We start from the raw sequence: 23714 nt of genomic DNA on the forward strand, positions 1-23714 counted from the left end.
GAGAGCAAGCAAGAGTTAGTAAGAACGTATCCGCGCTAAGCGAGGTGTTGTTCAACGCTCCTACCTGCAGTTGACTGAGCAGATGTAGTTGATCCAAGGAAAATTGCTGCTGCGGATCAAATCCGAGAAGCTGGTTGGCGGCGGCCTGTCCCTGCCGGAACGCGCACTGCTCGTCCTGGAGGTTAAGGTTGTTGCCATCCTCCTCCGCCGGCGATGACGTGCCGGACGTCAGTTGGTTCTGGTTTCCGGCCCAGCGTGTCTTGCAGAACGAGTTCATGCCGATCAGATTGGCGTACGCATCGATATCCTGGCACGTCAGGTTGGCAGCCATTTCCTGCGGAAAGTTCCATAATTTTACGACGAATCGTTAGTGATCTGTTAGCAAGAGTGTGCGCCACGTGTTATTCATTGCGAACGAACCTGTAGTGCTACCGGAATGTCGGTACAGCCGTTCAGGGCGTGGATCACCTCGTCGATGCACTCAACCCACTCATAGTTGTACGATTCCCGTGAACCTTGTGCCTGCCCGGCACCACCGGCACCGTCTTCGGTGTGGTACGGTTCGAGGGATTCGTCCAACATGGGATACATTCCGGCGACACATTCCGCCACCATACCGTCGGCGTCCGACTCCTCGATGTTGAACATTGGCAAGTGTTCTTCACCCTCCTCGACGTACTGGTGGCCGTCGGACGCGTCGCTAATCTTGATCGGCTAAGAGGGAAGAATCGGACCGACAAAAGATTCAATTGAACGTTGAAATATGCATGACAGTGTTACGTCCGTCATCTTACATTGCTTCCTCCCTTGTGTTGAATAATGTTGGACATATGCTGGTGAACCTGCACGAATTCCGAACTGGGCAGCAGCTCCGATCGACTGAAGCTGCACAAAATGCGCGACAACTCAGGGTAGTCCAGTTCTGCAATACGCGAACAAACATGCAATGCGTAAGCCATTTATGGACACTTGTGCTAACTATTTGACCGTAAAACTTACCAGCATTTATCAGTGGTGGTGGTGACGCCGGCGGGACATCCATCGTTGAACAACCCGGCGTAGCGTCCGACGGTAACTTTGGCAGATCGCCCAGCAGCCGCTGAGCAATTTTGCGCATCACCTTCCGATCGACCAGTGCAAACAGATTGAACTGGTTGTCCTGGTCGGAGGAAGCAAGTCCAGCACTGCAAACAACGTTGCTGCTGCTAGCAGTGCCGCTGTTGTTGCTGCCATCGACACTGACACCATCGCCGCCGCCGCCAGCAGCGATCGCATTGCCGTTTCCGGTGGTGCTGCTGGTTCCACTAACCGCGCTTCCTCCGCTGCTGCTGTCACTGCTAGCTGCTCCATCGCCACCGCTTCCGGTGGTTGTAGTGCTGGTGGTGGAGTTGTTGCTGCTGCTACTCGCGGCACTGCACGCACTGCTGCTGCCGCTGTTGCTACTGCTAGCGGTGCTGCTGTTGCTGCTGTTGCTGGTGCTGCTGGCAGTGTCACTAGCGGCCCCGTCGCCTATACCATCGGCTACGTTAGTCGTGGCAGCATTCAACTCTCCTGTCACCGCTGGCCCAGTAGCGGATGGCGCAGCAGTGTCAGCAACGGCCGATGTTTCGGCTGTGGACACCAACGACGGTGATGGAGACTTTTCCTCGGTTTCTGCAACATCACCACAACGATCTGGTTGCTCCGGTTGCTGGCAATCGCTTTCCTCTGGTTCGGCAGCAATCGCCGGCGCTATGTCATCAACGCTGTCCACTGCAGCCCGTTTTCCTGCCGTCGAAATATTTTTGATAACCGACAGATTGTTGGGCAACGCCGAAACCGCACCGTCGCCGGCAGAAGAAGGTTGACCATCATCGTCCACCTTAACACCGGACGCGTCGCCGTTATTGTTACTGGCAGCGGACTGAGAAAGCGTTTCGGACTGTGACTGCAGATTCAAGTTCGACATCGACTGCTGCAGTAGCTGCACGTTCGGCTCGGAACTTGAAATCACAGACTACACAAGAGCACAATATTAGCAACCGTTTTTTTCTGTGATCTTCCACCTTGCAAGCGATCGTTTCTTACCAAGTTGTTGTAAATTGACACCATTTGATTCTGTTGCAGAACAGAAGCATTTGTTCCTCCGGTGACCGTGTTGTTGTTATTGGTGCCACCCGTGGTCCACAGCGATTGCTGCTGCTGCTGTTGCTGAACAGTCGCCGTCGCAGTGGCGACGGCTGCGGCTGCGGCTGCTGCGGCCGCCGCCGCTGCCGCGGTTTTGCGATTGTTCTTTGCGTCCTTTTTCGAAACGGGCTTCACCTTTGGACGATCGCTGATAGCGGTACTCTGGGACACTTCGGATGGTGCAGTCAGCGGTGTTCCGCTACCACCACTACCACCACCAATGCTGTAGACCATTGGCGTTGTGTTGCTAACCGATGCCAAACCTGCAGAAGGTGGAATAGCAGGCGCTGCGTTGCTACTGACTGCAACGTTGGCTGCGAGCTGCAAATGCTGTGGCAACTTAGGCAAGGTGCTGCTAGTTGCCAATGAAGAAGCGAAAACTAATCCAGCATTGTTTCCTGCGCCATCCGCATCACCTTCGGCGGAAGGTTTTCCCGCTGCACCACCTTCAAAAACAATAGCAAAACGGAAGGGGAAGCAACAATGAGCGTAAGAAGCATATTTCACAAACACAACTATTTCATCGCAGGCGGCCTGAAACGTATCGTTTACCTTGCACCGGTGTAGTTATATCGATGTACGTTCCGGTTGGCGGTAGCAGAGTCGACGGTGGACCGTTGGCATCGCAAATGAACTGGATGTTGGCCTTCTGAAACAAAGCAGGTATTGTAGTTAAGTGAAACAGCAAACACATCACAAAAACGGAAAATCGTACAAAAAGAGTACAACAAAATTTCGAATTCTCTCTGTGCAGGAGAACAACATCTGTGTTAGGGGGATCAAAATTGATTTTCGAAAATCCTTCCAAGCAGGAATTAAATAAATCAAAAATGTAAAAAAGACATCAAACCTACCTTCTGATACATCTCGCGCATTTGCTTTTGATACTGTTCATAGTCCGAACGCATCGGGACGCCAGTGCTGCTGGCACTGGCACCCCTTACCAGCTGCTGCTGTTGTTGCTGTTGCTGGCCACTCCCTCCTGAGCAGACATTGTTGTCCTCGCCAATGGGTTCGCTGCGCACCTGCTGCGCCTCAGAACTCGTAAGATTTGGTTCGAACGATGAAGGCAGTGGTGTTGTTGCGGTCGTCTGTTGTTGGAGCTTCTTGCGCAACAAACTGCGCTGCTGCTGCTTGGTACCAGCGGATACCGCAACACCGCCGCTGTTGATAGTTCCACCAACTGCGGACGCCACTTGCTGCTGCTGCTGCAGCTGCTGGAGAGGCGGGTGCTGCGGATAGGCCACACTCGCGTTGCCACTTCCCCCCTGCAGCAGTCCTTGCTGGTGCTGACTGATGTAGTGGATTAGCTGTTCCTGAGCGGCTGTCGGCTGATCGTGCAGGGTCTGTGGCTGCCCACCAATAGGAGGTGTTGTCGATGCCGCTGTTGTAGCATTCGTCATGCGTCGCGCTCGGGAGCGCAAACCCATGGCCAAGCCCTCGAGGAAAGTTTCCTTCAGCGAGGGTTCCTGAATCTCGAGCAGATGCTTCGCCAGGGACGTGGTGTCGTTGCCGCTTCCGTCGAGGAGCATGCTCGCCTGATTTAGCAGCTGGTGGCTGTTGGCAATTAGCTGCTGGTGCTGATGCATTTGCTGCTGCTGTTGTTGGTGCTGCTGCTGCGTCAGAATATGGGTTTGCTGCGAAGAAGGTGTTTGCTGCTGCTGTTCGAGCACTTCCTTCGCTGGCAGTTGGAAGATTTGCTTATTGCTAACACGAATAGCTTCTGGGACCTCATGCAGACCGGGTGGAGCAGCCAACAGTTGCTGTTGTTGCAACTGCTGTTGCTGTTGCTGATGCAGCTGCTGTTGCTGTTGCTGATGCAGCTGTTGCTGCTGCTGCTGCTGCTGTTGTTGCTGCTGTTTTTGTTGCTGCTGCTGCTGTTGTTGCTGTTGCTGCTGCTGTTGCTGCTGCTGTTGTTGCTGATGTTGATTCTCAGCAATGAGCAGCTGCTGGGCTTGCTGTTGCAGCTGTTGCTGTTGATGTTGCAGCTGCTGATGTTGCTGCGCTTGCAACTGGATTTGCCCATTGTTAAGCATGTTTTGCTGCTGGGCAACGGCGGCTGCCGCTGCAGCGTTCGTGCTCATCAGTGAGTGCGGAAAGTCGAGTAACAACTGCACCACGCCGATGTGACCTCCTTTGGCCGCCTCGATCAGCATCGTACTGTTGTCCTTCAGCTTGTGGAACGGATCGGCACCGTTCTTCAGCAGCAACTCCACGATGTTCTGATGGCCACCGGTGCACGCCAGCGAAAGCGGCGTATGGTCGTTGTTTGTCGTATTTCGATTCACCTCTGCGCCCTTCTCGATAAGGAACTTTACGATGCACCAGTGACCGGCGCGGCACGCCTTCATCAGGGGTGTGCGGCCACCCTCGGACTCGTGCTCCAACTCGGCACCGTAGTACAGTAGGATGTCTGCAACCTCCGTGTGACCGTTTTCGCACGCGTAAGTCAACGCCGTGTCGCCAGTTTGCGTCTGCGCGTGTACGTTGGCACCGTTCTGCAGCAGGAACCGCACCAAGTCGATGTGCCCTTCTTGGGCGGCCTCCATCAGCGGGGTCGATGCACCCAGCTCTATGTCGGCACCGTTTTTGATGAGATAATCTGCCACTTCGATGAACCCTCCGCAGCAGGCCAGCGTCAGGGCGGTTTCCTGAGTTTCTTCAGTTTGAGCATTAATCTGCGCATCTGCATTGGGCGATGGGTGAGTAAATTTTTAATGGTGAGAAGCCAATATAAAAGTTGTAACGCAATTATGTACGTACTCTGTTGTAGCAATAATGCTACCATTTCCTCATGACCTTCCCTCGCCGCTTCCATGAGCGGAGTGTAGCCTTCATCGTTCACCTCCTCGATGTTGGCACCACGATCGATCAGCAGCATGGCCAAATCGACGTGGCCACCGCAAGCGGCCAGCGTGAGCGGAGACTCGAACGAATCCGTCGGCATGTTAACCTGCGCACCGGAATCTAGGAGCAACCGCGCCACCTCCACGTGCCCATCCATGGACGCCTCCATCAACGCTGTGTGCATTTCGTCCGTCTTATGCTCCTGATCCGCACCAGCCTCGAGCAGATAGCGCACCATATCGAGATGACCCTTGTAGCAGGCCAGCGTTAGCGCACTCTCCTTAAACTCGTTCGAATGTGTGTTGATGCCCGCTCCGTGTTCCAGCAGTATCTAACGAAAACAGGACGAATAATCGATAATGTATTACAAACATTCAGAATATCAAATATGCATTTGATCGCTGCTAGCTACGAAGGGTAACCATCAGATAAGATCAAAAGGTCAATCATCACTCGCTGAACGAATACCTTTTCACAGTCACACACGATACGCTGCGCGGTTGGCACAAAGATATAAGATACCTGGAGCACTGGTTTTGTGTACATTGCTTTAGAATCTCCGTGTTTCAGGAGACTCAATAAAACTCATCAAAACTGGTCGTCGTGTTGATATCTTATTTTTTGGCCAGCCAACCTATGATGTGGAGTTGGAAAAAATATTCACTCTTCCTTGGCGAGCTCTAGTCTCGGGTTTAATCATATGGAACATCGTGAGGCCTACCAGGGGGTCCCGTTAAGAGAATTTAGATAAGGCGCAAGTTATATAGACATGTACTAATCTGCCTATTTGCACCTTTCAGCATCTCGCACGACTACATTCTCTTAGGAAGGACGACGTCTCCGAGAGCATTAGGAAATTACCTTCGCCACACCAACATGACCGGCAGATGCGGCTTCCATCAGCGGCGTATGCCCGTTTTCGTTATGATCTTCCACATTGGCACCGTGCTCCAGTAGCACCTTGACCGCCCGCTCGTGCCCTCCTGCGCACGCATACATGAGCGGCGTGTTACCGGTCGAGGACTGTGCGTTTACGTCCGCACCATGTTTGAACAGCAGCTCGATGATGTCGACATGACCAGCCGATGCCGCTTCCATCAGCGGGGTACAGTCGTTCTTTTGGCCACGGTCGTCCACCTGTGCGGACATCGCTAGCAGGACCTGCGTAAAAGAAAAACGTGTGAATTTAGAAACGCCGCCACCAGGGGCCATCGTTGAACGTACCTGAGCTAATTCGTAATAGCCCGCGGAACATGCCAGCGACAGCAGCGAATCACCCTCCTCGGTAGCTTCGCTCAGCGAATTGCCTCCCTCGCAGAGCAGCTTCCGGACGGTTGTCACGTCGTTATCGGTGCAGGCAGCAATCAGCGTACGTGATATTAGACTACAAAAAGGTGAACATTTTCGGGTTAATATAAGAAGTTTTCCAAAGGAACAAATTTGTACGCCATGAAACCTACGTTTTATCCCTGGGACTACCGTCACTGGACTTCATTCGCGTCAGTGCATGCGCTGCTTCGTCTGAAACGCAGAACAACATCATATTTGTATCAGTGACCGCTGCTGACAGGGGGTTTGTGCATTCCCGAAGGCTGGATTCGTTACAGAAATGCGCTGCACACGAATAAAGCTTACCTCTTTCATGGTCAGTGTCGTCATCGTTCTCTAGGAGAAATTTACCCGGCACTGTACTATGAACCATTTCATCATCATCTTCATCGTCTTCTGAAAAAGTAAATACGAACCCCCAGTTATGGATAAAGAGCACTTTTTGGGAAGATTTTCTAATGCAAGCGCTGCCCTCGCCAACCTACCTTCGGAATCATCATTATCGTCGGCATCGTTGTCGCAACTGTCCGACTCATCCATATCGACATCATTTTCGCAACTATCCGAACACTCCGTTTCTGGAATTTCGATCGATTGCTGATCTAATGGAAAGGAGTCAACCTGCAATAGCATTGATAAAAAAGGTAGAGAGTGAATAACACGTGTATGGACCCCGCAGAACCGCAGTCAGAGAATACGGTTGTATTACTGTAATTGCAACCAATACACTCATTATATAAAACAGCACGACAAAAACTGAAAGCCAACACAAGCGTTCATTGGTTTGAATAACACGTTTTGTTGTTTGGACAAATCAATATAACTGTTGATCCTTAGCCGCAATCAGTCTAACTAATAATTTACAGAACATTATTGTGACCCACACACGCGACCCGAGTTTATAATCGTTCTGAACAATCAGTTATTTAACCAAGAGAGAGCGCGAAAAAATATAAGAAGCCATGATTATTGAATCGGAATTCACTACTGAAAGTATCATCTTCACCGGACAATAATACTATTGATAATTGCACATGTACCCTCTTTCCTGTTTTTTTACAATTTGACATTACTATAAGATATTTTATTTTTCTGTGGCTGGCCCAAGCGTCTAAAGGCACTAGAGAGATCTGCTGGTTGAGTTTAAATGGCACACAGGTTGAAGGATGCCGATGGATGCACAGTCAGTTCATTAGCACCGTAGGGGTGTGTTGTTGTATATGAACGGATTATGCATGATTTTTGTACGTGCGTTGCCACAAAACACGAGGAATAATGCGACCAACCGAACAATATGTAAAAGAAAATCACATTGGACGACAACAGCCTAAAATTAGTGGCACAATCTCAAAACAAGCCAAACATTGTTAAGAAAATTCGTTAAACATGAGGAAAACACGCTGATGTTTTACTGGACGTGAGTCGAAGGGTAATTCAAAGGAAGTTAATGATTAATTTAGCAATTTCTCGTTAATAGCCATTTGTGGTTCGGAGTTTTGTTAGTTCAACAAATTGAACGTTCTTTTCTAAGGTCCATTCTAATGAAATGAAGCAAATGAACGCATTTCACAAACACAGACAAGGATGAGTTTTGCTGCTGTTCCACAAGCTTTGTTAAATGCACGGAAGGGTCTAACGTTGGTTTAGCTTCTTAGAGCAACAAAGCGAAAAACGAAGAGACTAGGAAACAAAAAGAAGCTGGTCAGAACCGCACAGCATAACGGAATTACACACGCACAAGCTACCGCCCCACCCGGCGTATAAGGACCGGCCGGCCGACCGACCGTTTGCATCTTTCGTGAGGGCCATTTTCACTTACCAGCAGATCTGGCCTTAGACACAGGCAAGCCAGCAAAATCTACGAAAACGAAAGACGGGAAAAAGTAGCGAAAAAGAATACAGTATAAAATAGAACAGAAAGGTGAAGTAGAGTACGAAATAAAGGAGCACTTTTCTCGCATTTTACGCAGAGGCTTATCCTTAAGATTACTCTTAACATAGGTATATGCGGCGGGTGTTTAAAAAGTTTAGGGTTAGAAACAGTCACCGCTAGTTTTGAAACTTTTAGGGGCTTCAGTGGGTCTTACAATATGACCGCTTCTAAAGCCGTACAATTGCAGCGCGAGTCACTGACAACACCACCACGGTGGATCGTCTACGTAGAAAGCAAACCCATTCGCGGAGGGGAAGGATACAGAATGGACAACGTGCAACTCGAATATCCTTCCACCGTATTGGTGGTAAAATGATAAAGGTGTGTTTATGTTTATTCATATACCAGGGGGGTTTGGGTGTGGTTGCTTGCAGGGTTGTTTTTTGTGCCACGTTTTACCATCCGTAGCCCGGTAGCGTGAAACACACCGATAGTACAGGTTTGCTAAAGAACATTGAGCGTGGTCCAACCAACGCTACGACAGGCTGAATACTAAAGAGGCATAAAAATAGAAAGGATAACTCGAGGAAACAAACTTTGACCGCACCAACGTGTTTTTGAAGCAGTCTTGCAGTCTAGAGCATACAGTGTTTTGAATTCAGTTGTCTCGGAAATAAGTCTTGTGACTCAATCATAGCCGGAAACCAAAGTTCATACTTAACACTCTAGTGTTCTGGACGAAGAGGATCAGCAGTAATTGGCAAATTTTGCATACCCGCTTGTAGTACTGGATCTAGCCTTAGCTTATCCCTCCACCCTGTGCATTCATCTGCACCGGCTGATGGCGTCCGCTACTGTAACAGGACAAAGATCAATCGCAGGATGTATTTCGGTCGCCTCGCCCATAGCAAACGACCGACTGTCTGAGGAATTACGCCGTGGACTCACTCGCGTTTGGCGTGTGTATACGACATAAACCTTTGACCAGGGCCCCGCCGTTCCTTCTATGAAGAGCCGCGGCGAGTAAATTTAAAACTCCCATCACTAATAGTGTAATGGTACAAAAAGCAGCTTCTGAAACGGCTTACACTCTGAATGACCCAGGGAGTTTTTCATTAATTGAGAGAAGTGCGTGTTCTTTGCGCGGTGCATCAGTTCTCGAATATGTTGCTGCTGTTCGCAAGCTGCACACTTCATTCCAAAGCATTACTTTTATTCAAAATCTCTTTGGCTTGAAAATGTAGCGTCCTAAACATCGTCACATCAGTTATCGTCACTGATGATTGTTTGCAAACAAATTAAATGGGTGGAATAAAAAACCACAATTGTACCCTCAGACGACGAAGAGATTGAGTTATATTTTTATTTGTAAACTCCGAGGCGTTATCAAGACAAAAGTGCACATTAACGAAAACAATCCCACTTTTAGACCGTAGAACTGACACAAGAAAACAAGTGCGAGGTGGTCGTTTAATTCGCATTTAGACAATTGTCAATGTGTTGCCGCTCCGTGCATTGACCTATTGTAACCTACGCGCGGCAGTAGTGGTCCACGACTCAGCTGCATGTTCACCCGTAACGAGTGAGCGAGAGAGCCGACTAAAAAAGTGGTACAACACAATACAAACGCATTTTGTTGGCCAGTAGACTAACCTCTATACCTAGAGGACAGGCAACATCGCACAGTAAGCAGATACTGCACACAACTGACGAGCATTGTGGGTCTAGTGTAGTAGCGCTTGAGATGGATTTTGAGGAACGGACGACTCCAGAGGAGTCTTGAGGGCCCAGCCCCAGGAAACCAGCAGCACACTCATTACCGTCGTCTCACAACACTATCATTTCACCCCAGTTAACTTCTATTGCATGTGATCATGCTCTGGCCGCTAGTGTCGCTTGTTTTACACAACGCTGTGATTCTGTTATGCACACGCTGCAAAGCCCAACCACGGAAGGTAACGAAACAACAGCTAAGTGGACACACCAAATAGTATTCGGTAATCTTCTCTTGCTCTCTCGCTTCCTCTTTTCTCTTCTTTTCGACACTCTGACCCGTATCTAACCTAATTAGCAACAAGACCCACGAAAGTGCAAGAGCGTTAGAGTCTCGTTATCTTACTAGCATTGCTGCCTAGAAAAAGATTGCCGTCAGAGGGGCACTAAAGTAATTCCTATCTCTATTATCAGCCGAGCTAAAAGCTCGACGAGGTTTGTAAATTGAAATTGCTTCACGTAAATTGATGTTAAAACATTTACAATGTTTTTATCGAATTCATAAAATCGGATTCATAATAGGCACCTAGTGTTCCTAGTACTAATCTAAAGCATGTTCCCTATATTCGAGTGTTTTCAGAACAACAGTAGTGGTGTTGGTGGTACAGTAGTATTTTGTAGTAGAACAATGGTTCGACCAATCACAACAAAACTGGAATGTTTCGAACACAGCAAAACGCGACACAATATTGCTTTTCGTATGTTTTGATAAATTATTGGTATATTGGAGCAGTTCAAAAAATGCTTAAAAAAATCATGAAGCTCACTAACGAAAGCGGGCTGTTTCCTCCCTAGTAGAACCCTTACAAGAGGACTTGTTTCCACGTGTACATGGCCATGGGGAACATGCTTCGTTAAATATTCACTACTGGGCTGGCGACTCGGGTAGTAATACTCGTGCATACACACGCGACACTACCACCGAAATGCTTCGGAAATTCGGTTCCAATTTTCTTCCACTACTTTTAGCATAATAAGGTGCGTCCGGCGCTCCGTCTGGTTAATCCCTGGCAATCATTATATCGCAGGTACATAAGATCGCATAATATCCAGCTTTGGAGAGGAAGGGTCATCGCCAACTCGGAAAGGGGTCCGCCCGGCACGCAGGTGGTGGTCCCGCTTGGGCTTGGGTAAGGGATAATAAAATGAAAGGTTTTATGTGCATCACTCACGGTCAACCCCTGCGCGCGCGCCTCGTCCATCTCTTGGCACCACAGAGTTTCGAACCAGTTACTCGGGCGATTCGAATTGAAGATTTGCTAACCGCAAATCGCGTTGTAGTAACCAAGCCACCGCCCAGCCGGCACGGTTTCCGTGACATAGCCCCTCCTCGCCCGTCGCCATATCAGCGAACCTAGCTCGCGGGGCGAAGGAATTCAATCTAAAGTCGCAGTAATCGTCGTAACAAACACACCACTATCAACCTCTCGATGTACCGTACCGTACCGTACCTACCCCTTTGTGGTGGACCTAATTACCATCTGCCCGTGGTGCCACACCACCCTAAATGCTGGCAACTATCTTTAATCAATTGTTTCAATCATAATTGCTAATGCCCGTCCGTGGCCGTTGCATCAGACGGCGACGACGGTTGGTTAATACTATTTTCCAAGTTTATTCAATCCTCCGCACGGAGCTCAACAAACGATTCGACAACCGCCAGGGAAACAGGCTTGATAAGCAGGAGCAAAAGCTTCCATGAACATCTGTACAACTAACAGATTGCAAATGTTCTATGAATCAACCGCTCAGAGGTTAGTAGCGCCACACTCTGCAGAAAGGAACTGATGAGAAACGCAAACATACCCAATTCTGCGAATGGGATTAACAGTTAAAAGATCTACTAACAAACCATTTCTCCATTCGAGTCGTAACATGAAGGGAAAAGGTTTAATCTTAACAATTCGAGTTCTCTGTGATTCAAAAAGAGTCATGGGACACACACTGGGGGCATAGTAACACGGTTGAAGCATGCACTTCGTCACTTCTCAATGGAACATCGTCCAAACGCTGGTGGTGATGTATTCGCTTGGTAAGCGTGGCCGCCGATGGAAACGCACGGAAGTGCCATTTTTTGTTTCTCAACAGCCTCGGCTCATTTTCCTCTGGATGAACACGCCACCCTGAGCGTTTCCGGGAACTGCTACGGGGCTCGATTGTATTAACATTGACTACCGTCTATCCGTTGCTTGGTATGCGTGCCATGTTAATGTCATTCAATGTGGTGACGGGATTACACTCATCGTAACATGTTCGTCGCCGTTTAGGGGAGTTTTGCAATTTAAACAAACTTTGTAAACTAAATTTTCAATACACAAAATAAATGTTTGTGTTTGAAGACACGCAAGAAACACGTTAAAAACAGTGGCAAATTGTAGTAAATAAATTACGCTTCCCCTCGCTTAAAATCTCTTTTCCTAGCGCAGCCCAACTATCTTAGTGTGGGATTTGGTTCACAATGCCAAACGGTTTCACAAAATGTACTTCTGCGACGCAAATGCGGTGGCCATCTGTGGGGAGATTATTCCATCACATTGTTGTTTTTCAGGGGCCATGTTTGCTTGGCAATCTCCTTGGCTTGACTCGCAGCAAGTCAATTCGTGTGGCTTCATTCTTTTTTCTGTTAATGATTTAATGAACGATATCCGAGACATAGCTGCGAGAGCTAAACGTTGGAAGGTCGTCTGCATGGACGATCGTCGGCCTGAGAAGTTGTTCGTTATACGCACCCTTCGCTTTGATCAAAATAAGCCCAATATTATTGAAACGTTGTGCGATATAACAATATTGAAAGAACGGCATGTTTGTAAAACAAATTAAAATGGGCACTGTCCCATTTGACTATGAAATTTGTTTCGTTTGCAGTACCATCAATTTTACAGTGAGTTTCAGTTTTCTATATACGTTCATTGTCAGTTTACCCGGAGTCTAAAATGTTTGTTAAGCTTTTCCGCCGAACTACGTAGCTACATGGTTTTGAGCGAAAATAATTATGCTCTCGTCCGTTCGTCTCTCTGGTGCCGTCATTAAGTTTTCCTTTTTGAAATCTTCCAATCCATGCAGGCACAAAAATTGCATTCCTTACAAAAATTGGAGAAATCGATCACCGTGTACGATGGAAAAAGAGCGCTCCACTGGTGTCGGAAAGAGAAGGACGTGCCGTCGAAGGCTAGCCGCCAACATCGGGCCAAACCGCACATCACCAGTAAAGAGATACCGTTCCCATTTTTTGCCGCTGGTGTTGCGGTGCTCTGCGAAGGAACGTCGTCTCCAATGGCAGTGCCAGCCGCAGCAAGCACCAGTAGGCTAGGCGCAGGAGGCAGCGCACAGACAGGCGGCATCTGTCGGAAATGCTTTCACCAACACGCACACACACAGCAACCTCTTATGCCGTAGCTGCTTGTGCTGCTCCGTACGGCCTTTGCACGCATACACGCCTCTTGCCGCATCGTCGATGACTTTGCGGAATGCGAAACACACACCACCGAACATTTCGTTGTTCATTTCACCAAATATAATTCAATTGCAGGGCAATCTTTGCTTGCTGGTCGCCATGCTCCTTGAATGCAATTATAATAGGGTCAACCAGACACGCATTGTGCCCCGAAAAAAAAGGTGAAACACACGGACGTGTAAAACAAAGGTCCAATAGGAATATTAGTACCTCCGTTCTACACACTGATGTGACAGGATGACCTAACTTCCCGTATCGTTTCCTAAACAATCACCATAATTGTCCATTAGGTTAAAAAGTAAGGTTAGATTGCTGGTGCTAGAAACGCTGCGTTTCCGATTACATAGAGCGCATTTAGCGCTTTCTATGATGAATCAAAAAAGTCCTGCTCGAAGGCCTAAACGTGAGTCTTTTTCTACCCTGAGGTCGGATTGGTAAAAAGAAGTACTTTCACGTTTTCTCTTCGATCGCAGATCCGCACACAGAGGACAAACGGCGGTCTTCTCACAGTACGAGCAACCTGCGCCCGTCTGTGTGGTGGTGAGAACGAGCAACCAATTGCCATTGCCAGTGCGTTGCTGCTGCAGGGCGGTCCGTGTAATGTCACATCATATTCTTTTATAGAACACTCCCTTTCCGCTTTTGCTGCAGATTTTCGCAGCATGTGCACGCTGCCGGGTACAGGAATTGATATCCTTGATCCAAAAAACCTGCAATAATGATTTCTGGTTAGGTGGCGTATTCCCTGGATTTGGTACAATGATGGCTACGCGGAAAGCATTAATAATTCACAGGTTATCCGCCCGCTTTCGATCAATCCAACAGGGACCATCGGTTCGACAATTCACGGTTCAGTTGATCGTGTAGAGAGGTACAGAAGACGAGAACGAAGCACGAGGTAGTGAGGTATAAAAAACTACACACTACGAAGTCACACATTTCCATTTCCACATCGCATCGCATCGCACGCACACAACGAAGCCGCAAGCCCTGTTCACCGCTTCACCGTTTCTATGCTCCAGTACGTGATCTGCGTTGACGGTTTTTCAAAGCGGCCCTCTAGTGGTGGTGGTGAGCGATGAACTTTTTCCAATTTGACAATCCCATCAGCTCGCCCGATGGTGCTCTGCTGCGCTAATATGCTTCACTCAATCCACATGCTACCGGATTCACAACCGTTTCACCTGCATTTCACCCCCGACACCTTTCCGCTTTCCGGTGCACACGTTTCAGGATTACCGACTATCGATTCTTTGATTACACAATGGGGAGATCCGCGAGCCACAGAAAAACGGACGACGACGGACACTTACACGCATTCTTACTTCCAAAGCACGCTGCTGCTGCTGACGGTGCGAGTTTCGCGACTCGCCTTCACCCTCGCCATTCTCCTCGAGAGCGCATTGCTGCAATCGCTTCATTGCCTCTTCACAGCTCATCGACATCACGCAATTTTCGCTGGTTTTACTGTTATTACCATCTTCCGCAGTCGGATTGACAATATACCACACCATACACGCGTTCACACACCCACTTAGTGCCAGCAAATGGAACACCAACTAGCTAAACCGTTCCGTGGACGACCGTTCGCGACTGTTCCTTTGCCTGTGACACTGCCCTACGACCGAATTTTTCGCCTTCCTTGTATTGGTGCTCATCCGTATCCGTTCCGTTCACTTCGTATATATATATATATATACGCACCGCACTCTGCGCTCACTCACACAATCGCACGTCACTGCCGTAAAGTAGCCGCTTGCCACTTGCAAAGGCTTCGTCTCTTTTTCTTTTTTGCGAGACTACTCGATTCGCAGAAAACGCACCCAAATGTCGTTTTTCGATTCGTTTCAGCTTTACTACCTTACCCTGCCTCCAACTTCCCCCATCACTTTATCCCATCTTTTCTCTCTTTCTCGCTTTTCCTTTTTGTACCATTTTCTGCATTCGTTTTACCGGTGCGGTGTGGTCGAAAAATCCCCGTGCACGACTCCGGCTCCTTGATGACAGCTCCAACTGCTCGACTTACGGCCTTGCGATGACAGCAGCAAGGACCGCTGGAAGAATGCGTTCGTTCGTGCGTGCGTGCATGCGGGTTGCTGCGACTGCGATGTTCTTTTGCTCACATCATCACACCGGATGATAGTTTTGAGAAGTGTTTCCGACACGATTAACCAAAGAAAAATCCTTACAAAACAATGGTACAACACCTTTGGAAACGTTTCATGGAAATCATATTGTGCGTTTATGTCTAATCGAACTCAGCTTTTTTATATAAAGAAGCTTCACTTCAAAATTCTTGTACATTTATTGTTTTTAGTGTTAAAATAAAATAAGAAATTTTGAATTGTTGTTGGAATTGTAGCGACTTGGAGCGGTAGGCTTCATTCGTCTCTAGGAAACTATCAGGTAAACACAACCATGCGCTTTCAACTGTATCCCACAACATGAAATATACAATTTCATGAGAAAAAAAAAATTCTAGCTGTATTTTTCAAATGCATCATGATCTATTTACACATCATCGCCGACATCCTGATTTACTTAACCGGTTCCAGCCTACAACCGCCTAGCGGTCCTGACCCGTAATACTTGCTGTAACATCTCTGAAATCCCTTCTCGGTCTTACCAGATATGAGTTACGGTTGATATGAGAAAAAGATTGCCAGTGTATTGTGGTATCCGCAATTAAACTATTAGCCACTGTTTCGGTTGTTATTACGTCACGCGCTTTTTAATAAAAGCAAATAAAATGGTGTCAAATGCCATTTCATCAAGCAGGCTGGGTTTAGAACACACGAATGAACAGTTGATTTTCGCATTAAAAACGCAAAACTAACCGTTTGCAAAGAAAATTGAGAACAAAACCATGTTCATCATTCGAAAACGGAGTAGTAGGAAAGTAGTATTAACAGAACAGCAAAATCTAAGGTTTCTCGATTATATTTACACAACATGTTGAGCATAAAATGAAAGCGAAACATTGGCTGTGCAGTGGACGAAAATGAGACCAAAGATATAATCAAGGTGAATGGGCAGCAGACAATGCAGGATTAAGAATATTTATAAAATAACTGTACCAAAATGGACTACCATAAGCAGAGAAAATAAATCGTAAAAAACTAAACAGCAGAGTCGAAATCAAAACAAACGAAAGTTACCTCCGATACCGATTCCTCGTCCGATTCCGATGAGTCCGATACGCGAGGCTGAAACTCGGAAAATGTCTCCGTATCCGATTTGGCAGGGGACGAATTATTGCTGGAAAGTTTGTTAGTACTCGACGACTTGTTGGCGCCGCCAGAGCCGGACCCACCGCCCGGTGGCACCTTGGCGGTTGGGACGGCGACACCGCCCTCGGCACCTGGCTTACCGTTTCTGCCATTCACAACGGTAGCATCCTCGCCTCCCGGACCCGGGGCGGATGTGGCAGTAGGTGGCACGGTTGGTGAGGGCGGTGTTGTAGCTGGCGCAGCAATGGCTGCTGCTGTTGATGAACTCTTCGTCGCCGACATTGTCTTATCATTATTTTTAGAATTGTTTTTACTACTTATGTTGCCAGCTTTCTTGCTCACTACTTGGAGCCGTACTTTGCTGGCGGGAGGTGGAACGAAAGCTTCGCACGAGCTCCGCTCAGTGGTGCCGGATGCAGTTGCACCGACCACGCCAGCAGCTGATGAGGCGGCGAGCGCGTCAACCACTTCTACGTCCGGATCGTCGGCCAACGCCTCAGGTTCTGGCGATGGTGGTGGTGGCTGGCGCAGGCGGCCAATAGCGACAGATTCGGGTGAAGCGGTCGTTAGGTGGTTATTTGCGACGACCGACCCGAAACCATCGTCCTGCGCTGCATACGACTTCTTTACCGATGGTGCCGTTGCAGCAGCATCAGGAACGGTGGCGGCGGATGCACCAGTAACGGCAGAAGCAGTGGCCCCCTGTTCACCGCCTATTTCTCCACTATTGCCACTACTAATACCACCACCAGTGCTGCTACTACCACCACCGATAGTGCTGCCTTTGCTGCCTTTGCTGCTATTCTTCGATGGTGGCGATGACGAAGCCTTCGGTGGTGCTCCTGTTCCTGACGATGTTGACGAGGATAAAGAGGGCGACGGCGACGAAGACGACGAAGACAGCTGCGATTTCGATGGTGTCTGCTGAATCACTGATTTAACCAATTTATCCCGGTTTTTCACTCCGGATTGTTCCACATTCTGCATTTTTCTTCACGCTCCCCGCAATCGGTGCGCATTCAACTTGCTTTTGCGACACTTTTTGCACTCGCACGGTCACTTTTTACCATAGAATTTCGGTTTTTAAAACAGAGCTCCCGTGTTTCGATCGCCAGTAGAATTTTTCGCCATATTTTATTTTCTCCTCCACTGGCCGAAGTGCTCGGCCGTTGGTTCACGAGCTCTCGCCATCTCACTCTGCCAACCGTGGTTTCTTCCACGAACGGCTCGTCACATCCGGAGCGCGGCCCTGTGTTCGGCAAGAAAATTCAGTCTGACTACTATGCCTTCAAGTTAGTTTCATAATGCAAGCACAGCGTCGAACGTTCCAGAGGACGGTTAAAGCGTTTGAAGATATAAATTGACTGTAATAAACCAATTAGTTAATGCGTTCATCAACAAAGCGAAGGAAAACAAACAACATTGGATGAGGAATTGTACAGCATCATCAAGTTTGATCCTTGCGTTTTCAAGTTCTTGAGGATGATTTCATTCAATGCAATATCAGTCGCAAAGTGCTCCTGAAAACAGTCTTCGAAATTCTCGTATGTTAGTTTTTTACTTCACCCAAAGACAAAGATTTGAATTTAAAAAAAGCATGCCGGAAATAAAATATCTTCGGTAAGTTGATCAACTGTGGTACATGCCAGTGTATTTCTATCACAACTGTCACAGGAGCAAATGACATGTTTTGTAGAAAATCGCCTCGCGTTGGCACAAGTTTCATTCGGTTGGCTTTGACGACGAAATCCGGCTAACACGAATACGCTTAGTTAGAAACTAAAGTCTTAACTAACAACTTCAATATGCCAACTGTTGGTGTGAAGCGTGATCTGCTTTTCAAAGCTCTTGGCAAAACGTACAGTAAGTGGATGGGCGTAAAAAAGGTAATCCCAGATTCTAAGCCACGTTCGTTTCGTCCTTGCAGCCGATGATGAGTTTCAAAAACTGTGCTTCGAATTTGGTCTCGAGCTTGATGAGATCACCACGGAGAAGCAAATGATCACGAAGGAACAGGGGCTAGTCGATGCTGCCAAGGATGCGTCAGAGGAAATCATTTATCGGATCGATATTCCAGCAAATCGCTATGATTTACTGTGCCTAGAAGGGCTGGTAATGGGTCTGCAAGTGTTTTTGGGAAAGTAAGAAATTTGTTACCACCTTTAGAAAGCTTTTTGTATACTAATGTATGTGTCTTTTGGTGTTTCTACTTTCTTGTTTTAAGGATTCCCTTCCCTCGCTTCACTAAAGCTTCTCCAGCGGTTAAAGGAGCACTGGAAAAGCTGATCGTTACGAAGTCGACTGCGCAAATTCGACCGTTTGCGGTGGCAGCAGTTTTGCGTGGCATATCGTTTACCAAGGATTCCTACGATAGTTTCATTGACTTGCAGGACAAACTGCACCAAAACATCTGCAGGAAGCGTGCCCTGGTCGCAATCGGAACACATGATCTCGATACGCTCAAGGGACCGTTCACGTTCGATGCGAAGCCTCCGAAGGAGATTCGTTTTGTGCCTCTCAACCAAGAGAAGCCCATGACGGGCGCAGAGCTCATGGAGTTCTACTCAACGCATGCCCAGTTAAAGGCGTACTTGCCAATAATCCGTGATTCCCCCGTGTATCCAGTGATCTACGACGCAAACGGGGTAGTGCTGTCACTTCCACCCATAATCAACGGCGATCACTCAAAGATCAGCTTGAACACGAAGAATGTCTTCATCGAGTGCACGGCAACTGATCTCACGAAGGCACGCATTGTGCTTGATACGCTCGTGTGCATGTTCTCTACGTACTGCGCCACACCCTTTAGCGTTGAGCCGTGTGCAGTAGTTTCTGCTACCGGTGAAACCAATATATATCCGGATTTGGCGTTCCGTCGCGAAACGATATCTGTAGCGGAGACAAATACCATCATCGGTATTGAGGAGCCGGCCGAGCGGATGGCCAAGCTTTTGAACCGCTTGCTACCGACCACGCAAACCGGACCAGATACGCTCGAGGTGGAAATTCCTCCCACCCGGCATGATATGCTGCACGCGTGCGACATCTACGAGGACGTTGCCATCGCATTCGGCTACAACCGTATTCCAAAAACTCTTCCGGCCAAGATGCACATTGCGAAGCAGTATCCTCTCAACAAGCTGACTGAGCAGCTGCGTGAGCAGATTGCGCAAGCCGGTTTCACAGAGGGTCTTACGTTCACGCTCTGCTCGAGGGACGATATTGCGGCGAAGATGAATGCGAAGATTGAGCAACTACCAGCGGTACACATCGCCAACCCTAAAACACTCGAGTTTCAGGTTGTGCGCACGACGCTGATCCCGGGACTGCTAAAAACGTTGGCGGCCAATCGCAAAATGCCACTGCCACTGAAGCTCTTTGAGGTGTCGGATGTTGTGTTGGCCGATGGAAAGGCAGAAGTTGGTGCAAAGAACGAGCGACGTGTTTGCGCGGTGAACTGCAACAAGACGGCCGGGTTCGAGGTAGTTCACGGTTTGCTCGACCGTGTCATGCAACTGTTGGAGGTACCGTGGGATCGGGCGACCGGGTACTATCTGCAAGCGTGCGATGATCCGGCGTACTTCCCAGGACGTTCTGCGGCCGTATTGTACAAAGGATTGGACATTGGACGCATCGGTGTCCTACATCCAACTGTCCTACAAGCATTTGAACTTACTACACCTTGCTCTGCGGTAGAGTTTAATATGGAGTACTTTGTCTAGTTGGCCTGGCCAAGTAACAATAAATTAAAAGATAAACCTGCTCCTTCTGTGACTTTTAACATTCTTGGTTCAAGCCACAACAACGGGTGGTGATATGGAGAAAAGATAAAATCAGTTGACACATTTGTGGGCTTACCACAGAAACATACCAACCGCAAGCGATAGAAGGTGACTATCACCCTGTTGGTGATAAGATGTTTCCGAGAGCTGATGAGATTTTGCCATTGAGATGAGGGACTTAAGAAGAATAATTTAATTCTTTGCTCGTATTATAAAAATGCAGAAACAGTTTATTTATCAAAAGCAATCATTCATGGCACTGGCATGGAAGTTAGTTCACGGAATTGAGTCTGTTTTGTACAGATCTGTCCTTCGCTGACTGAAAATGGGAATCTGCGAACGTACTTCATCGACGATTTTGAGATTGATATCGGCCACGACCATTTCCTCCCCGTCGGTCGCCTCACTCACTATCCTTGCCCACGGATCGACCACCATGGAGTGGCCCCAGGCAATGTACCCAGCCGAAGCGTCTCGCGCCGGTGAAATGGTTGCCACGTACGATTGCGTATCGTTCGCACGGGCACGTGCCAGTAACTCCCAGTGCAACGGACCCGTTTTCATGTTGAAAGCCCCGGGATAAATAAGCATATCGCAACCTTGATTGCGGTACAAGCGAGCCAATTCATCAAATCGAATATCGTAGCAGATTCCGATGCCAATTTTGGCACCATCAATAGCCACCGAGGCAAGCTTGGCGCCCCCGGTTAGTACGTCCGATTCGCGGAACTGTATACCGCCCGGAATGTTGATGTCAAAGAGATGGATTTTTCTGTAGGTCGCCATCAGCGTTCCTTCCGGTGACCAGATGGTGCAGGTGTTGTACAGCTTGCTGTTTACCGAACACCGCTCAGGGATCGTTCCGCCAATCAGATAGATTCCCAGCTCTTTCGCTATCGCCGCCAAACTTCGGCTGGTTTCGCCGGTAGGAATTTCCTCGGCATACTCGGGAAAGTGTTGCGTTCCGTAGGGTGAGTTGAAGCACTCCGGCAGCGCTACCACGCGGGCTCCCTTATCAGCTACGGCCGTACGTATTTTGCTAACGGCATTTTCGATGTTCTGAGTTTTGCTGGCACCAACCTTCAGCTGCAGTAAAGCGATCCTGAAACCGGCTGTGTCCGGTAATGAAAAGAAATCGATAGTCACAAGCACAGAGTTTATTGGGACAAAACATACCGCGAGCCATGTTGCCAATCACCACGAATCACTTCTTTCGGCTGTTATCTCCGGGGGGTCTATTCAATTATAGAGACTTTGAGCTGTTATCTCCGTTGGAATAAATTATGAAACGGGTTGGGTTATTTTATTTATTTTGATATGGGACTCAGCTGAGGCCAGTGTTGCCAAGTGTTTTTTTTTATAAAAGTTGGTTCGTATTATTCTCGTAAGTGGCAGCACTGTTCAAGGTCGGTCAATAGTGCTCGAATAATGCTCGACTAGTCGTGTCGCTCACCGTTTTCGCACTAAAACGACTGAAATGACTAAATGACAAAAACGGTTAGATTTAAACATTCGAGAACTTGCGGCAACACAGTAGAATATTGCCGACGCGAGAGCACAATCGGTACAATGGAGCATCATGAAAATATTAGTTTAGAGATGAGTTTCATTTTGTTCTTCTTCTTATTTGGCTCTACAATTTTTTGAGAATTTTATATAGCTGAAGGAAAGGAAGGAAGGATTTGAAATTGTGTAGTAAAACGTTGTAGTACATTTGTGTTTTCTCTGCGCAATGAACCATCTGAGCTGATGCTTTGGCCAATAAACGACGTCGAATAAACAAATAACACGTGTTGAGTTACATCACAGCGCCACGGCTTGGTAAACATTATTATTCCATTATCAGTAAAAACAAAAAAAACATACAATAACACTAATGTCCTGAGGACTGGTTGGCATCCACTACCATCTATCGGGAGGTCGCACGAACTATTGATTTATATGTTTCGAACAATGCATCATCATCCTCAGAACGGGGCAATCAGGAGGATCTGACCTTTAGCTCGTACATATCGGCCCGCTTCTGATCGAACACCGGTATTCGGTGGCGTACCATCGTAAGCTCTTTCAGCACCAGGTCGGCCACCACAATCTCTTGAAACTCCGTGGCCCGTTGTAAGACACTGCCCCACGGATCGACCACGAGAGAGTGGCCATACGGGATCAGTTTGGCGTGTGTGTCACGCGCCGGTGAGCAAAACGCGACGAAGGTTTGATTGTCGAGAGCGCGTGCCTTCGCCAGCAGTTCCCAGTGAAGTTCGCCGGTCGGTACGTCACAGACCGCAGGGTAGATCAGCAGGTCACACCCGAGCGCTCGGTAGGCTGCGGCAAACTCGGGAAAACGCATGTCCCAGCAGATACCCAACCCGATTCGGGTTTCCGCAACGGTGAAGGTGGCAAACTGGCTTCCGGCGGTGAAGAGCTTCGTTTCCGGGACCGTGGTCTTTCCGCTGAGACTCGAATCGCACAGATGCACCTGTGAGACCGTTGGAGTTGGAGTCAACTGGTGGTCGGATGTTTACGGTTCGCCGGATCCCTTACCTTGCGATACGTTGCCAGTAGGTCACCCTCCGGTCCCCAGACAGTGCACGTGTTGTACAGCTGGCCGCCAAGCGACTCCACGATCGATCCACCGACGACGTACACCCCGTAATCGGTTGCCGCCTTCGCTAGTGCGCGACAAGTCTCACCGTCCGGCACCGGCTCCGCGACGGCCGCCAGCGAATCCACCGTGTACGGAGCGTTAAAACACTCCGGGAGCACGACCACGTTCGCTTCCTTTTCCTTCTTAGCTATACGTATCAGATCGACGGCGTTCTTGAGGTTCTTATCCTTCGACTCCACGACCCGCAGCTGGATGAGCGCAATCTTTATCGTCATCCTGGCACCGTTGACCTTTCCCGTTCGTTCCTAAGCGAGGTCCTACCCAGTTTGCGGCTACTCTCGAACTAAAGATTCGCTTTGCTTTTGCCTGCGCTTTCCGGAGCATCATCTGCAATCGCTTGCCGCGCTCGAACTGGAGCGCGGTTATCAGCTTAGTTTGACTGACCCCAGGAACCATCCAGCGACGGGCTGACCGGATTCGATGAGATGTTTTGACGTGGTCGTGCACGCTGTCGGATGACCGTAGCAGTATCAACGATATCGGAGCATGACCTATCAGGCGATGGAGCGGGCGTGCTAGTGATCGTGCCGTCATGATGGTCAGTTTATCTTCGAAAAACAGTTTGAAAGAGTGCGGCAGAGTTAGTAGAGAGACA

At 48.4% G+C, this 23714-nt stretch overlaps 4 protein-coding genes across 4 annotated transcripts in view; 1 reads left to right on the forward strand and 3 right to left on the reverse strand.

The window, feature by feature from the left end:
• The window catches only part of LOC128270055 (ankyrin repeat and KH domain-containing protein mask), a 29534-nt gene extending 11875 nt beyond the window's left edge, over positions 1–17659 (reverse strand). Inside the window, exons 1-15 of the mRNA XM_053007458.1 lie at positions 16601–17659; positions 8162–8200; positions 6828–6963; positions 6649–6738; positions 6474–6534; positions 6238–6397; positions 5875–6174; positions 4930–5344; positions 3021–4852; positions 2719–2815; positions 2068–2603; positions 1000–1996; positions 795–922; positions 421–714; positions 65–334 (exon numbers count right to left, since the gene is read on the reverse strand). Coding sequence (XP_052863418.1) covers positions 65–334; positions 421–714; positions 795–922; positions 1000–1996; positions 2068–2603; positions 2719–2815; positions 3021–4852; positions 4930–5344; positions 5875–6174; positions 6238–6397; positions 6474–6534; positions 6649–6738; positions 6828–6963; positions 8162–8200; positions 16601–17659 — 6414 coding nt within the window. The remainder of the gene's footprint in view (positions 1–64; positions 335–420; positions 715–794; positions 923–999; positions 1997–2067; positions 2604–2718; positions 2816–3020; positions 4853–4929; positions 5345–5874; positions 6175–6237; positions 6398–6473; positions 6535–6648; positions 6739–6827; positions 6964–8161; positions 8201–16600) is intronic.
• A 770-nt stretch (positions 17660–18429) lies between these two features.
• On the forward strand, positions 18430–20396 carry LOC128272534 (phenylalanine--tRNA ligase beta subunit). Its single transcript, XM_053010359.1, has 3 exons — positions 18430–18535; positions 18600–18813; positions 18897–20396. Exons 1-3 carry the CDS (start codon positions 18478–18480, stop codon positions 20392–20394), a joined length of 1770 nt encoding a protein of 589 aa, XP_052866319.1. The 5' UTR covers positions 18430–18477; the 3' UTR covers positions 20395–20396.
• A 283-nt stretch (positions 20397–20679) lies between these two features.
• LOC128272778 (omega-amidase NIT2-like) lies at positions 20680–21758 on the reverse strand. The gene is made up of 2 exons (XM_053010651.1): positions 21631–21758; positions 20680–21566 (listed from the first exon to the last, which is right to left on the reverse strand). The coding sequence occupies exons 1-2, from the start codon at positions 21638–21640 to the stop codon at positions 20731–20733; spliced, it is 846 nt and encodes a 281-aa protein (XP_052866611.1). The 5' UTR covers positions 21641–21758; the 3' UTR covers positions 20680–20730.
• Positions 21759–22252: 494 nt separating this feature from the next.
• On the reverse strand, positions 22253–23460 carry LOC128272655 (omega-amidase NIT2-like). Its single transcript, XM_053010512.1, has 2 exons — positions 22996–23460; positions 22253–22930 (listed from the first exon to the last, which is right to left on the reverse strand). Exons 1-2 carry the CDS (start codon positions 23332–23334, stop codon positions 22436–22438), a joined length of 834 nt encoding a protein of 277 aa, XP_052866472.1. The 5' UTR covers positions 23335–23460; the 3' UTR covers positions 22253–22435.
• Between the last annotated feature and the right edge of the window lie 254 nt (positions 23461–23714).

Source organism: Anopheles cruzii, chromosome 3 (assembly GCF_943734635.1).
Source record: "Anopheles cruzii chromosome 3, idAnoCruzAS_RS32_06, whole genome shotgun sequence".
NCBI lineage: Eukaryota > Metazoa > Arthropoda > Insecta > Diptera > Culicidae > Anopheles > Anopheles cruzii.